The sequence below is a fragment of the Cydia pomonella genome, chromosome 16 (genome assembly GCF_033807575.1).
Source record: "Cydia pomonella isolate Wapato2018A chromosome 16, ilCydPomo1, whole genome shotgun sequence".
Lineage (NCBI taxonomy): Eukaryota > Metazoa > Arthropoda > Insecta > Lepidoptera > Tortricidae > Cydia > Cydia pomonella.
In genome coordinates, this window is record NC_084718.1 from 11,083,773 (window position 1) to 11,101,547 (window position 17,775).

At 35.4% G+C, this 17,775-nt stretch overlaps 1 protein-coding gene across 2 annotated transcripts in view; it reads left to right on the forward strand.

The window, feature by feature from the left end:
- Positions 1–17,775, forward strand: part of LOC133526720 (synaptotagmin-15-like) — a 105,534-nt gene that overhangs the window by 76,240 nt on the left and 11,519 nt on the right. For both annotated transcript variants that reach the window (XM_061863441.1, XM_061863442.1), the window contains exons 7-11: positions 326–450; positions 2,337–2,430; positions 6,270–6,437; positions 7,306–7,413; positions 9,748–9,964. In XM_061863441.1, coding sequence (XP_061719425.1) covers positions 326–450; positions 2,337–2,430; positions 6,270–6,437; positions 7,306–7,413; positions 9,748–9,964 — 712 coding nt within the window. The remainder of the gene's footprint in view (positions 1–325; positions 451–2,336; positions 2,431–6,269; positions 6,438–7,305; positions 7,414–9,747; positions 9,965–17,775) is intronic.

Consider the following 17,775-nt stretch of genomic DNA (forward strand, 5'->3'; position numbering starts at 1 on the left):
GGTGTAAATCGTAAAACAAAATAACCTGGATCCTTCCTCGAATTCCGGTTTTCTAAATTAGTCTATCCATCTTTTTCATTCAAACATTGCAAGAGCGAAGGAGATGGACACTGATGAACGTTCAAAATACGATAATAGCCCTGTAAAAAAATTGAATTCCAAATTCAAAAGTGATATTTCCACTCCAATTGATTGGTGCGATTTACATCCAAGCGCATATTGTAACTTAACGAATGATTTTTATGTCGCCATTTTGAACGAGCTGTGTCAATAATTTGGCGGTATGAGGGATGTTCCTAGTCACCTTTCGTTTTAATTTCCCTAGGGGCGCGTGTGGTTCACGCTGAAGTACGAATCCACCACGGAGAGACTTCAGGTGCACATTTTGAAGGTGAAACATCTGCCATCTCGCACCCCTGCTCTTGCCAATGCCTGCGATCCGTATATAAAGTAAGTATTATTTTGGTTAAGTGTTGCTCTAAGTTAAGCGTCATAACGTGATTATAATTATGTTTACAACAACGATCATGTCAAAAGTCAACTGTCTTGTTGTATATTTTGGTTTATCGAAATGTGTTTGGTTGCAGTCTCCAACACACTCTAAGGGTTAAAATATTTTGTAAATTTTACTTAAAGATATAAGCTTTTTTTTTATATAAAATGCAAGAGCAGCAATCGAACTTCATATGTTTATATCAAACGTTAACTAAGTCCACTACAAGATATGAATAAATCGTCATGAGTTTTTATTCATCAATTCTCGCTATCTTTGATTTTAGTAAAATGCTGTGTAGCCATAATTTGACATTTCATACAAAAATGTATGTCAGAGGTACTTAAACACAGACTCAGGCAGGAACTGGACAACACCTTGTCCTCACTGTACCTACATAAGTTCGAGTTTCTGCGAATTTCGCCCCAACCGCACCAACTAAAAGGATATTGGTCCTGCAGTTAACTTGTTTTAACATCTATTAGATAATGTGTTGCCAAAATAAGTTCTAGTAAATTGCTCGATTTAATTGTCATTTTACTTGCATAATTGTTACTAAGTAATAACAATAAAATGGAATAGTACTAATACGTCACAGAACGACTACACTACATACCTATTCACAATGCCATGTCATATGCGTTGCGTTTACGTCATAATTGTATTTTCTGTATAAAATTCGTGCACACTGCAACATGTATGATAATAATATGCGCTAGAAGTAAAGTGTTTTTTTTTAATCAGTCAGATACATTTACATACATTTTGTGGGTCACACTAGGCTAAGCCTGTCCCGTGACTTCACGTGTGCGCATTCTGTTAGGAGCGATTTTTAAATATATTTTACCTACAAGATAACTTTATACACCGTGTTTTTTTTTATTTGCGTTAAGTTCAAGGGTGCATGGTGCATTCCTCAGCTTAAATTAAGTAACTTTCTCAAAGACACCGGTATTCTAATAAACTCCATTTCGGAGATAATCAATATTTTATTTTTATCTTATAAAGCCCTTACGAGTGTGTACACTTACCTTAGAGCCCGTTCACATATTGATTAGTGTTTAGTACAGGTTAATACATTTGCTACTAAACGTAAGTACTATCTCGGATGATCGATGTTCGAAATGACATTGACATGTCACAGTTTTCAATTGTTTGATTGAGATAAATGTAATGCCCGTGCAACAACAACGCTATATGCAACATTTAATTACTTCTTATAACAAAAAAATTGTTAATAAAATAAAAAAATATTTTTTTTTTGGAAAATTAACTGTCATGTAGTTTCCTTAAACGTACTTACCAATACCCCGAAGGTAACGGAATTCAATAAAAACACGGTGTATATAGTAGTACATTTTAAACTTAACATTGAGTACAATTAATTAACAAATTCGCTTATAAATATGAAAATAAGATGTCAGACTTTTGTAGGTTAATATTAAATATTCAATTATCTACTCGTATTTATTATAGGTACCTAATGTCTAAAAAATCTAAATAATTTTAAAATCACTTTATAACCTATAACATTTAATCTACTGATAGCCATTCAGCGAGGCAATGCTGCCAGTATTTTTGGCACTTTTGGTCCGGGTGAAAATCAGAGTGGGGGGTAGGTTTCTATTTGTTTATTGCTTTTTGTTATATAGATGCTAGGTAGGCCGTTGACGAAACTTGTTGTGGATATATATTTTGTATTAAGTGACTTATTCTTCAATGTAGTGCGAAAATAAATGGATTTTGAAAGATCTACTGATAATTTGATAGAATACATACATGCAAATTATTCTAGCTTCAAATTTTAAATCCTAAAATAATACTATAATATTATTGTTGATAGAATCCAACTGATGCCAGACGAGAGAAGAGTTCTTCAAACCAAGCAAAAGAAGAAGTCCTGCAACCCAATGTTTGACGAGACGTTCGTATACCAAGTGAGTTTTAAAATTTAGTTCAGTTTTTTGGAGAATATTACGAGTACATAAACACAGACTTGCAGATGAGGATATATCCATAGGAGATATTTATTAACAATGTTCTCATTTGCACAAAAAAAGTATACCACTACTCACTTTTTATTAACTTTCTCATAGATAGCACTTTTAAGCATACAAACGAAGTACTCAGTTTTCTCCATGAGTATTGACATTATGGAAATTATGTTACACAATTTATTGTATGTTAACCATAGCTATGCCCCTTTATATGACTTTTTCGATTTTTTGATTATTATATGAATAGGAGTGAAAATCAAGTTCCATAAAAAAATTCAAAGAGGAAAATAGGGACTACTTTTGGATTAAGAAGCAGTCGCGTGACTTCGCCCCCTTTCGTTTTAAATCCTCAGTGCTGCGTTGTGCTACTTAAGTGATACAAAGTTGGAAACGTGCGTGTTTAATACCTTAGTATCAAAGTAGCCACTAACACTATTCGCCATGTACTTTGTAGTTCGGATTATTTTGTATTCTGTTTGTTTTGGAATTATAAACCCTCCACACGCGGTTATTCATGGCTATTTATTACCCGTATGATTAATTATACTAAATCCGTTGACCGAACTAAAGTTAGGTACGCAAAAAGTTAATGTATTTTTCATTGTTGGCTTTATGCCTGACCAGTTTACTACGTACGTAAAATGTAATATATTTAAAAAAGGTATCTAGTAATTAAAATGTACAGTGTAATTAAACGCCTTTGTTGGTCGTTCCTTTTAATAATAGTTACAAAGTGGCGGATCCACACGGTCGGCTTAATACGCTGTAATTAACACCGTTGCCGTCAGGTTGACCTGTTTTTATAGTGCAGAAGCTGCCAATTGAATACAAAGCTGACACACGCAAATCATTATCACCGTTGGAATTAATATTCACACAATTGCACAGTAATATTCACCAGAATTAGCAACCGAAATTATCCCAAAAGGACATGGTTTATACAAAAACTAGTTCCTAAGCAAACTTTTGGCATATTTTAGCCAAATGGATCGAAAAATGTAACAATTTATTTCTGTAAATAAAAGACAAGATTACAAAAGAAAAATGCGATATAATCGAAACCATGTTATTTACATACCTACAAAGCTAAGTTAAATATCCTGCGAGTTTTCTCGAAGCTTAAATTCAATTTATTCTCCCGGTTCCAATTTCCCATACTTGTGCTTTCATATGGAGGTAAAGAGTCTCATTCGGTAATCTGATCACGTGCTAACTTTTCGTTTTTCTACCGTTCAATTCAAAAGGAAACGGCAAAGGTATTAAGAGGTAAGGTAGGTATTGAGAGGGGGCGATAGGTGGGATACCTAACTTAAGTAGGTTCACTATGGATTCTGTTAAAACTGAATGCTTTTTTTATTGATTTTAAGTTTAATTCTAAAGTCATTGTGACAAACTTTACTTTCACTTAAAACCATCTCATAACAAAGCTTTCCATGGCAATACATATGTACAAGACTGGTTGTAAAATGACAAAATCTAGAACAATACCTAAAATGTATTTCAAATATACGAGTATTACGTTTTTGTATACTGTACCCCTAGTGTAAATAAATTCGATTTCGAAACGTGACGTACGCGTTTGCGTTAAGTCTCATTTTGTATGGGTTTTTGAACAGCGCGCCAAGCGGGACGTTTTGGAAAGTCAAAAATCTCATACAAAATGACACTTAACGCAAACGCGTACGTCACGTTTCGCTGTCGAAAATATTTACACTAGGGGTACAGGATTTATTACCTCTCGTCTTCAATAAACTTGGCGGCTTATCTTATTATGTAACGCATATTTTTATCATGGCAGTAGATCCTCTCATTTATATTAAGTGCACTCTATAACGGCAACATGCTCAATTTAAATGAAAACCCGAATAAGAAATTTCTTATCTGCAAAGTTTATTATGGTATGATTTAAAAATATATATTATTATTTTACCACGTCTATAATAAAATGAAAGCTGCTTGCTCGTAGCGATTAGATAAGATTAAAATTAAAAAAAAAGTAATTGATCAATTTTTATTTGTTAGTTTTGATATTATGATATAACCTTGACGGAATTTGCAGTGTATTTCGAAAGTCTTTAGTTTAAATACAATAACATTACACACCTTTTTGTTAAATAAATAAATGAATTAAATTATATATTTTTAAAGTAGATAGATTCTTATTTTTATTGTGTTTAAAAAAACTACGATAATCTGCATAGTTTGCATGACATTTAAAATATAGAATAAAAATAAACACCTTTTTTGAGAAAGTGTGATGCAAAAAATATAACTTTTACTTTAACCTCTCACATCACAGTGCAAAAGTTTCTGATCTGTAAAACAAAATTTACGCCCACAGACTGTTGTTGGAATTGTTTTTGGCCAACAATATATTAAATTTAAATACGAATTTGATAGATTGATAGAGTTGCATGATATGATAGCCAAATGATCCGTACGAAAGTTACTTAGTTTGAATATAAATTAAACATTAAATGTATTTAAAGCTATATACCTACCCTCCTGAGAACCAGATTTATTCGTTTTGAGTTTGGAACTTTTAGTTTCACAATAAAAGTTCAAAATAGATTGTGGAATGGGTACAAAAAAAATGCAGTATCATAGGAGGGTAAACCTAAATAAAATTAAACAAAATCTCAATCAAGTAGCATAATATTGTAAGCTTAAACTTTGGGAAAAGATGACTTGCAAAATACGTGCAATAAAATAAGTTCAACTTAAAACTAAAAGTCTAACTAAAATTATTTTAACTAATTTGCTCATTAAAAGTTTAAGGTATTCGGGTTTGTTTGAACAGTCAAAGTCTAATTACTTGGTTTAACAGGCTGGGCCATTCAATAACACTAACACCCACTAACGAAGAGACTATGTAATGTGTACATATAAATCTTACAAATATCTGTGATATTTATTATTATTTAATAGGTCATGTCTACACACTGACATATTAAATAATCATTAGTTCAGTACTTGAGGTGTAGTTTTGGCCTTAATATAGGTCACAGTATACACTCTAAATACATGACTGTGTTCTCTGCAAACTAGTAAGTATAGGTATTATGGATGGCTTTAGTCTCGTGATAAAATATGTGTCACTTATTAACACCAAGCCATTGAAAGAGACAGACACTGTCATTATCACGCTGTTACATAGACAAATACGATCATCATATCCGTGCACATCAGTAATGAGTCGATTTTTATACTGGGTTCTTGTTATGATTTTACTCTTATACCTTTTTTGTGTATGGTGGAGTAGCGGTAAGAGTGTGTGACTTTCAATACGGAGGTCGCGCGTTCAAACCCTGGCTCGTACCAATGAGTTTTTCGGAACTTATGTACGAAATATCATTTTTATATTTACCAGCCGCTTTCCAGCGAAGGAAAATATTGTGAAGAAAACGGACTAATCCCAATAAGGCCTAGTTTGGCCTGGGTTGGAAGGTCAAATGGCAGTCGCTTTCGCAACAACTAGTGCCTACACCAATTCTTGGGATTAGTTGCCAAGCGGAGGCCAGGCTCCCAAGAGCCGTGGGAAAAGTGCCGGGACAACGCGAAGAAGAAGATGACCTTCTCTGTATTTACAGTTTTACCTCCAGTCGTAGCTGAAGCTGTAGCACAGTTGCATTTTTATCACTTGTCACTATGCCTGTCACTTTCTTACTTGTTAGAACAGGCATAGTGACAAGTGATAAAAATGCCACCGTGCTACAGCCGTTGACCATAATTATCTAACAGTAGACCTATAATTTCCTAAACACTAACAATATTCCCAGATCCCACCTGGAAAACTGGACGGACTTACACTCAAGCTGTCGGTCCTGGACTCTGGCCGAGTAGGCAAAGGGAAGCAGCTTATCGGACACGTCATCCTGCCGCTGTCAGAACTCGAAGGCATTGCTCCTGACGAAGAACCACAGCTGTATAAAATGGATATTGAAAAGGTACAATACAATATTCAACACTTGTATAATATGATCTCTAGACAGAAAATTGTTCTACAATATTCGTGTATACAATATTATAATTATAATCTGAGACTTATTGCAGTAACAGTAAGTTGATAAGGACACCCATCTCTTTTTTGGCATGAAAATACCAGCGTACTAACTTTAACCAAAATAGATATTTAAATGCATTTTTTTATGTTGACGTCATTAGTCGTATTTATTTCTTAGGTCAACATATTGGAACCAGATATTGTTTACGAGTTATCAAATTCCCACTTCTTTTTTTAATCCATTTAAGACATGACGTCATCTGCAAGTTAATTGAGTCAAAATTCTTTTCGTTGTCTTGTTTTTTGTACCCAAAAAAAGTGACGGAATGTAGTTTTTTGTATGGGATGAGTTTTAGTTTTAAATTTTCTCAAGTAAAATACAATCTACAACTATAAAGACATGTAATAGCACTGTTCTTTTTTATTTATTTGATGGAAGATATCAATATAAATAGAATATTGTCATATTGTTTAGAATAACTTGATTTGTGTTTCATATTCCCTCTCGTTGTGTACAATCCTGCACTAACTACAAGTTTCTGTTTGACCCAATGGTTGGCTGGTAGAGAATGCCTTAAGGCATTAAGTCCGCCATTTGTACAGTTTTATATCATGCAATAAAGTTTAAATAAATAAATACAAGCGTGGCAGAGTGGTCAGAAACAAATAATGAAAAGAAATTTGACCCAATTAATAAAATAAAGCATTTCTTCAAGTTTAGAGGATTTCAAGTCGAATAATTACTTACAAAAATCTTAGAAAGCACAAGTAATTGAAGATTTTTCGTGATAAAAGTATTTTCTTTGAAACAGGAACTTCAAGAACCGACATCGGACTTAGGTGAAATATTGGTGTCTCTACTGTACAACGAGAATCTACATCGGCTCACAGTCACAGTCATAGAAGTCAAAGGGTTAAAGGTAAATTAGTTTTAGCCTTTTAAATTTCAACAATAAAACTGCCCACCTGATAATAATCTATCTTTTAACGGATCATTTAAAGCATTTTGAATAAAATATGCTTCATTTTTGAAGTTATCGTTTGGTAGTGATTGTAGCAAACAATCTTGAAAACATTACTTAACCCATTCAGCGCTAATCACATGTTGTCGTTTTGCCTCTACGAAGCGTTTCCACTACGTACCGTTATCGGCTACGACGTAGCGCTACGGCCGTAGCTCAGCGGTAAATGTGTAAAGGGAAAAGCGTAGCTTCAATAAAAACGCGTCTTGCAACCTACGAGTGTTTACTGCCACTAAATCTTAGTTTACACATTCAGCGACGCTCAAACTTTGGTTTTACTTTATACCACCTCCTTTGACGTTAGTTATTTGGGTCAAACACATTTTAGAAAAAGGTCACTCCTGTGGACAGTACAATCAAAGTTAACGACTCTCGTACATACATTTCCTGTATTTATTATTTGAGTCTCAAGTACTGAATAAATGTATCCCGCCGTAAAGGTGCCGCGTCAAAATTAGGTTTGGTTAATTTTGTAATGAAAAGGCAACTTTAGACGCGAACGAGTCCGAGCACCTTATAAAATACAGTCACTTCTGTGGACAATACATTCAAAGTTAACGACTCTCACGACTCTGGTACATACATATCCCGTTTTTTTATTTGAGTCTCAAGTACTGAAAAAACTATCCCGTCTGGAAAGGTGCCGCGTAAAAATTAGCTTTAGATTTCCTTAACTCTGCGATGTCTAAACGAAAAACGCAAACAAGTTTGCTAAAAAATGTGTATGATCCGTTTTGCCTAGATACTGATTAATGGAAGCCTCAAATATAAATTTTTGGTAGTATCGAAAAGTTCCCTGTTCTCGTTATCCGTGCTGTGCATCTTCTAAATCTGAGATACTATGAAAATACGTCTGTGTCTTACTTCTACAACCCTTCTCAAGCATTTCATTTGAAGTCGTCAGTCAGCAATTTGTTAAATCTTATTCCGGAATATTTACAAGTATGTAGATTACAGGTTTCTATTTTAATTACCTACCTGAAACCATTTACATACATACATAAGTATGCACACCGCTACAGTGTGTGAGCGAGACAGCGCCATGCACTTATACAGCGATGCCGCACTTGCTCCCGCTTCGGTGCGCATACAATTTGAAGTCCGCCGTAGACTCTCTTTACACAATGTGTTGGGTATGCCCTAGGGAGCCGTTTGTTTGTCATTTATTTAATTATAATGTCTTTTATTATTTTATAAGGATACGTAGCTACATACGAAGCAGTCTAAGCACCTAGAAGTTTTTGTATTTTGTTGACTTTGGGAAATATACAACTGTCACTGTCGTACTAATATGGAAGAGTGATAGAGAGACACAAAGCGTTTCGTTATCGTAGCGCAAGTGATTGTCACCTTGGCTAGGCAAATAATTAGGCAAGTATTAGGTAGATCATATATTATTAGACACTTTACAAGTGCCAAAACTGTAGTAAAACCATCTGCTCCCTATAAGATATGGGACCTATACATTAATACCACAGAAAAATAATTACCTGGTAATGTATTTTCAAGTTATTTTCAGGAGTAGTAAATGAAAAATTAATTATCTTTATGTTCATTTTCTCATAGTATCTCTTGTTTAAAACAACGTGCAAAATGAAATGAAAAATAATTATACAGATAATTAAATTCGCCGCTATGCGTAAAACAAAGGTATTTATTTTCTGTAGGTTCGCGGGTTTTATTTTTTCCGCCGTTTCATAAAAAGACTAAACATAATATAATTGTACGTTCAACCATATTTTTCTAACATAATCTTTGTCGTTTTTTCTACATACATTTCAACAAGGCGGACTATAACAGATTTCAGGAAACTGTTGGATGGGGACAGCGTATGAACGGATGTTGTGCATAATCTTTCGGAAAAGCCTTACGGCCCGATTCGAAGAATGATTAGACCCGTTTAAGATCTTGGAAAGATCTTTAAAAGATCGATAACTAAACGACATGTCAAAATTAACGTTTATTTCGATTCCGCTGTGATTCCAATAAGATCTATCTACGATATTTCTAACGTCAAAGTGACATTGGTTGCCCGAATCGAGCTGCTTCTGTCAATTATACGACATATAAACGATATCTAAATGAGAATTTATCTAAACCTGAACTTACCGTTATCGTATCTCATTCTTCGAATCGGGCCGTTAGCCAAGCAGTTGACATCCTTTTGTATATATAGCTGAGTTTCCCATGTTTACAATATTTTAAAACAATAACAATTATATTTTTGTGTAGCTCGACCCGTCTTCAAGCAAACGCGAAATGGTGGTCCGCGTGACGCAGGAACGCGCATGCCGCGGCGTACGCGCGCGGCGAACAGCAGCCGTCGAGGTCGCCGACGACGGGAGCGCGATGGTTTCAGAATGCTTCCACTTCAGACTGCGCGCGGACGAGCTACATACCACGAGTGTGACCGTGCAGGCGTTGCAACCACACTCGGTTTATGCCAAAGGTAAAATCTTTATCTTAATTAACGTATTTTCTAAAATTCATAAAGTGATCAATTCGCTTAGTGTATTTATAGCTCAGTTGTCACAAACATATATTTTCATAAATGTTTATCTAAAAGGAAAACTCGTCCTAATTGTCATTTTGGGTTGGCTTTGGCCTGACCCGTAAACTTCATCGAGAGATTAATTGCGCAAACTTCACTTATGCAGCTGGCTCAAATGTAAACAACTTTAATATTTCAATAGTCATTATAGCAGAAAATTTGAATAAAATTGCAGGGTCACGGGCATTGAAAATTCTAATAACACTTTTAATTGTTTTAGACCAAAGTTTGTTTTATTTGTTACGTACATACTCTTTTAATTACACTTTTAATTCTTTGCGATTAATAAACTTTTTACCTACTTACTTTGTTAGCCAGAAAAACATATAAAACACATATTTATTTACTTTATGACGTATTTGATTTTATTTGTTAGTTAGTTAGGTATGAGATATATAAATATGAGTTATTATTATTGCATTTTGTATTTCATTTGCCATGAATAAACGTTTTTCTACTTTTTTTACCAGAGAAAATTTAGAACACTGTCCTAAATGTATAATAACATTTTCTGCTCATTTAGGCGATAATTATATCAAAACATCCATGCTATGATTAGTAATCACCATCAAATGCTACGTTATCATCAAATGGTTACCTTACTTTGAGATTCATGCAACATATTACTTAACGAAAAACCTAGAGTCCACTGTTAACAACCAGTTTTCACATGCACGTCGTATTTGTGCTGGACTCATTAGCATAGAAAACCCAAACCCAATAAAAATATCGATCTGGTATTATAACATTTGGTTTCAAATTCAACTCTAAATGGATAGAGATATGGTTTAGTTTTAAGAGAAACCTATTTAGAAAGCATTCAACGTTGTAAAAAGTTATGATCTGTACTATTTTTGTCATAGTCTATTAAGCAAATTGAACACTAAGCTCGCTTCCGAACAAATAAGCACGCATTTGTGTGTTAAGCTTGAGAGCTTATACATCGCTAGCCGTATCTTTCATAAAATCTTTTATTTGGTAAAATTTAGACTGGTTTTTGTTCCATAATTTAAAGCTCATAATCGTCATGGTGATGAATGATGATGCTAATCTATAATTCGATATTCTAAGTATGAAACTTTGATTTGTGAGGTGATTCTGTTACATTTTTTACGTGGGCCTAAGAACTAGGTATTTCATTGCAAATCAACGTCATAATAAATGTATTTTTTTAAATGTGACTTCCAATTCACATTGCTTTCCTAGTTTCAGAATCTGTTAAAGTTTTGATATTGATATATAATACGATACTTTCTCCCACGCTGATGCATATAAAAGGAACAGAAAATCGTGTCATCAGGGTGCATAGCAAACATGACAATCACTTACACTCTATAGCGAACGAAACGCAACTGTCACTATCGGACTAATATGGAAGAGGGATAGAGAGACACAAAGCGTTTCGTTATCGTAGCGCAAGCGAGTGTCACATTGGCTAGATATACCAACCTAAATAAACATTACTAAATCTTGCAAAATTTGCATACCGCCCAAGGTTCCCTTTCTACTATAACCATTTCCCATTTATTTTTGGATACCTACAGATACTACTAAAAATACAGAACCTACAACGTACTGACTTGATAGCATTTTAAAAGTTTGCATTACGAGTAAACTCAATATTTGTGCAAGAGATCATACAATAGATAGAATCACATCAAATAATATTTCCAATACGGAGCCAATATCTGATCGATAATCGATCTGAAAGTTTGCAGCTAGGCCTATACATGAAATATGCCATAATGTTTGCACAAACAGGTAAAAATAATACACCACATATTCCGTGACTTTGGGTCCTGATAAGGGTAAATATTTACGCGATGAGCACGTATTTGATTCACAATCCTGGCAGTTTTATTTTTATTGTAGTTACATACATATCTATCTAGTAGGTAAGTATTAGTTTCCTTGAACCTTACTTGAGCAAAAATAAAATTTCGTTTCATTTGCTTACATTAACGTATATTTTTTTTATAATTACATCATTATAAAGTAAAACAAATTTATAAGAATTATACGAAGATATTATTAGTTTGAAAATTCAATTACAAAATTGGTAAGTTCACAAAAAATAATTTGCAAAATTAAAAATCAACAAGTAGCTTGAACGAAGTAAAAGCAAAACTCATAGGTGTAATCAAATTAGGTCTAGAATCAAACTACGTTTATGCGGGATTTGCCACCATTTTCGCCGATATCGCAAACAATATAAATCAGTGAGCGTGCTAATCACGCGAGGAATATAAAAAGCGGCCAAGTGCGAGTCGGACTCGCCCATCAAGGGTTCCGTACCATTTATGACGTATTAAAAAAAACTACTTACTAGATCTCGTTCAAAACCAATTTTCGGTGGAAGTTTGCATGGTAATGTATAACATATATTTTTTTAGATTTTTCATTCTGTTATTTTAGAAGTTAGGGGGGGGGGGGGGGGCACACATTTTACCACCTTGGAAGTGTCTCTCGCGCAAACTATTCAGTTTAGAAAAAAAATATATTAGAAACCTGAATATCATTTTTAAAGACCTATCCATAGATACCCCACACGTATGGGTTTGATGAAAAAAGATTTTTTGAGTTTCAGTTCTAAGTATGGGGAACCCCCAAAATTTATTGTTTTTTTTTTTCTATTTTTGTGTGTCTCTTCATGCGGTTCATAGAATACATCTACTTACCAACTTTGAACAGTATAACTCTTATAGTTTCGGAAGAAAGTGGCTGTGACATAATCGGACAGACAGACGGACATGACGAATCTATAAGGGTTCCGTTTTTTGCCATTTGGCTACGAAACCCTTTTTTTTTTTTTTTTTGGTATCGCAGGGGTGAATGCATTTACGCATCATCGCCCCCCGGGCGAGGGAAGCCCATTGGGGGGGCGGTATGTGGGACTCGCTCCTTCCGTAACCCCCTCTGCTATCCAGAGGGAGAGGAGGAGAATACCCACTAACCTCCCCTGCGGCGTTTCCGTCCATGCCGTTAAGGGGGGTGCTGGGGGCTCGCAAGCATGTCACCTCAGCACCCCCCCGGCGGTCCCGACCCGGATGAACCGGGACTTCACACCAGTTTGGGGAGAGTCAGCAAACGCATAACTGACTCTCCCCCCTCCCATGTAGGGCCGTGTTGTGCGGGTCCCTCACCCGCTGCCCTACTGAGGTATAGCGCGGTTCGCAATGGCGAACCGCCTAAGTCTCCTGCCCATTCGTCTTCGCCTGATCGGGAGCGCGTTTGGGTCCTCCTCGCGCTCCCGCTCCTCGACCTCCTTTTGCGAGACAACCGCGTCACAAAAGGAGGTCACCGCCTCCCAGGATCTCTCGCTGTCCAACATGGCCGCCACGACGCTGTGCAGCGAGAGATCATTTGTCCCGATGGCTGCCACCAGCGCGCTCCGCTCCACCACCCAGCGGCTGCACACCTGCAGGGTGTGCTGGGCGGTGTCGTCCGTCTCGTCACATTGATGGCAGGATTGGGTAGGCTCGCGACCGATCCTGTGCAGGTAGTGACCGAAGCATCCGTGTCCGGTCAGTACCTGCACCAGTCTGTATCCAACCCTGCCGTGCGTCCGGTCCAGCCATCGGTCTAGCGACGGGAGAACTGCCCCTATGGTGTAGGTTTCATAGGGGGAATTCTCCAGGTCCACCTTCCACTTTCCACGCAACCTCCTCTGCGCCGTTCTGCGTGCCTCCCTCACTTCTTCAGGAGCAGGAAAGTCGCCTGTCTCCCTGCTTCTGACCCTCCGTCTGTGCGCGTCAGCGAGCACCTCAGCATCCAGCTCCCATGGTGAGGTGCCCGCCAACACGCACGCTGCCGCCCAGCTCACTGACACATACGCCCTGCACACTCGTATGGCAATGACTCTCTGGGGCCTTCGCAGTAGGGCCTTGTTCTCCTGGTTTAGTTTATCGGCCCAGATCGGGGCCCCATAAAGTTGGCTACGAAACCCTAAAAATGTACATGTCACGGGGTGTGTCCATTGATTAACAGGCCAATTTCTGTTTTAGTTATTATATCTGTGTCCAATATGATACTGATATGATATTGATCTAAGAACTAAAACTAGAATTGGCCGGCGATTAATATGCGATTAAATAGATTTTATGTAAAATAGAATAAAAGAAAGTTGGAGCATGCCAACATCGTTTGAAATATCATGAATTATATATAAATATAAAAATAGTAAAATAATATACAAAAAGGCAAAAACCTAGGGTTAAACCTAGGTTTAGGGTCCGCAACGCGCATGTAACTCCTCTGGAGGTGCAGGCGTACCTAGGCTACGGAGACTGCTTACCATCAGGCGGGCCGTATGCTTGTTTGCCACCAACGTAGTATAAAAAACCTCTGTTTTTTAACGTGAATGGTGTACCAAAATAAATTGTAATGTATCGTTAGGGCATAATATCAATAAGTTGTATACAAACAAATATTGAAAATGTTATTGAAACAATGGACACGTGAACAATAAGCTTGAATTTGTGAAAACAATGTTTTACGAGGATCAAAGCATTCCGTGTAAGTGACAAAGCTCCAAATTGATGAAGAGAGTGCCCGAGAAAGGCTTTTGAACTCACAGTTTTGACGGAATCAACTTTTGATCTAGTAGATGTAGTGAGCCACGCTAATTAAAACAATGCGAACATACCGAGATTTTTTTTAGAAAGCAGCTGATTTTTGTAAGAACTATTTAAGTAAATTAAGAATTGTTGAAATATCTGTTGCTTTTTTATTTTTCTGGTATAATTAAATAATTTTCTTTAGGTTGTCAACGCTTAACAACAGGTTTTATGTATATTTTTATACTTTTATATCACAATAAGTTGTAAGTCTCAACTACGCCTGATTTGTAAAAAAATATTAAAACATTTTTATAAGTTTTTCACCAATTTGGATATTGTTTTAACTGTTCTTTTGGGAACAAATATTCGTGATCATTATTTTTTAATCGTCGAAGTAAATTTTAAAATATTGTAATAATCCCCGTTTCATAAAATACGTATTTATTGACACAATGGGCGTTTGGCAAAACTGTAGGTATATATTTTTAAAACAGAACGTATTTCAAAGTTTTTGATACAGTGACAAAGCGCTCTAATAAAAACATTACAAAGAAAATTAATTTATTGATAAGTATTTGGCAGTGGTTGTTCTTAAAGACTAAGAATTGTTTATAGAGAAAATTAATTTACAAATGTCTGAACTAGAATTTCCTATGTTTCAGGCAGAAAAGGGTAATATGAAATAATTTTTAATTATTCACTTAATTATAAATTACAACAAAAGACTTATCACCTCAACAAAATAACTTATTTAAGTATTAAATATCAAAGTAATCATTTTACGATTATTAGTAAGTTATCTGTGTCATCGTACAGCATATTTTGATGGACATTTGAAAAAGGCTTTTGAGCTTAAAATAATTTTGACGGCATGAACTTTTGAAATTGATCGATAACTTTTAACTCTAATTGGGTTTGACAAGCCATTTATTTAACGAAGCGATTCTTTACTGGGTACATTTTATGAATGACAGTATTTTACAATTTCCAAGTAGCCAGTTTTGAGGAAAAGATGCAAAACGTTAATTAATATATTGTTCGATAAAAACAAGATATTCTTAATTACAATATTGCGCTCTTCATGAAAGAGATTGATTCAAATGAGATGTAAAAACTTATAAATAAAATAATATGTTTAATTTGAACAGTAATCCGCGTAAGTTACAAAGGCGAACTTTAAAATAACTTGACTCGTAGGACTAATTAATAATATAATTAAAGCTTGAAAATTGTATTCGTCCAGAGAGATGAAGGATGTGAACACATCACGGACTTTTTTTAATACTAAGACGGTGGCAAACAAGCATACGGCCCGACTGATAGTAAGCAGTCTCCGTAGCCTATGGACGCTCCGCACCCTCGTTGAGCTCTGGCAAGCTTACTCACCGGCAAGAACACAACACTATGAGTAGGGTATAGTATTATTTGGCTTCGGTTTTGTGTAAGGTGGAGGTACTTAAAGTGAACACGAATTTACCCACATGTTTTCAGCTTTTCACGCCCTGTTTTCTATTTAGTACACCGGTGGTAGTAGATACATTTTTGTTTAATTATATACCAATACATCGTGTCATTAACGATTTGAATTGTCATGTTATTAAAACGTCAAACAAATCTACGGGTCTACGTGGATGACACTAAATATATATGTGTATATAGGTATATAAATAAATATGTATTTGTTATGTAAAAGCTCGTTGTAGCCATATATCATTCACCTTGCGACTTTTCTGTATGGCTTGCACTTTACAGTGTTATATTTCTGCGTCATGAACGTAGACATAACGTAGCAAAGGCTATAGTGTAGTGTTGCCTACGCCGTAGCAACCACAGGCAATAATTACAGTCGCTCGTATCCTGCACCACCCAACGTATGTACATGCAATTACAATTGCCTTGTTGACAGAGATTGTACCTTATGCCTTTAGCCGTAGAAATATTTTTAGTCTAACAGCATATAGCCGTTTGATGTCACACTATGCAAGCATTAGCTGAACCTAATTAAGCGGAGACTTTATGAACGTCATAACCGTTTTAATGACCACTAGAATTAGATGAAATTGCATTTTTCATAGCATTTGTCAGTTTAATAAACATACCGAACATGAACACGCACTTATACCAGTTTTCATTACCGCTAATACGATATAGATTTTTTTATTTAATAACCAGGAAATATTTTCATTTCGCTCGTGATATTAAACTGAGAAATAATATAATATATCGGAAGCTTTAGCAAGATACGCCGGCACTCAATTATTATAGGACATTATTCAATTTTAGGGTTTTTATTGGTTTTCGGGAAAAGACCTTGTGTTACTAAAATGCCTTGCTTTACTCGTCTATTATCACACCAAGCTGGCGATTCCCTATTTCCCGGTAGTAGTCATGAATTATTAATCGTTTAACGCAGGCACACAAAACATCCTTAACGTGACACTTATGAAACCATAATGAGAGAACTTTTTGCATTAGATCGCCAATTTTTGTACGAAGTTTGTTATAACGTAAGCGATTGACTTCCTGTGACCTTTTTTACTTTTTTAAATAACAATGATGAATGATTTTTAATTATTATAATATTTGTTTTCTAAAGCACTTGGGCAACTTCAAACTACTTAAAAGAACCTAATTATGTGCTACAAAAAGATGTCCTATGAAATCCAATAACAATAAATACAAGAATAATTTCTTCTTTTAGTTTTACTGATTTTAATACGACTATTTGGTGATTAGGAAATAAATTTCGTAGGAAAAAGACAAGAGCTAAGTTGTGTGTGCTTAAAACATTGTTCGGTTTATTACTTAGGATGTTAGTCAGAACTGCAGTTATTAGTAGCAAATATGACGGCCTGACAGAAATATTAACTATACTTATTAGCAGGAACTGATGATTGATCAGTGAGCAAATACACAATAACATTTAATATCATTTTTAAAATTGAAATGGGTTCCTTTAAAATGTAATATATGAAGCCATGGACAAAGACTCGAGCGATCTTAAAATAATTAATATAATTATGTATCATCAAGAATGATACGCCTTCAGAAGACTCGATTTGTTATATTAATGGATTGAATAATTTAATTAAAGGCTCCTGAGGCGACTTAGTGATAAAATGTTTGTTAAGTAAGAAGGCCGGAAAGGCA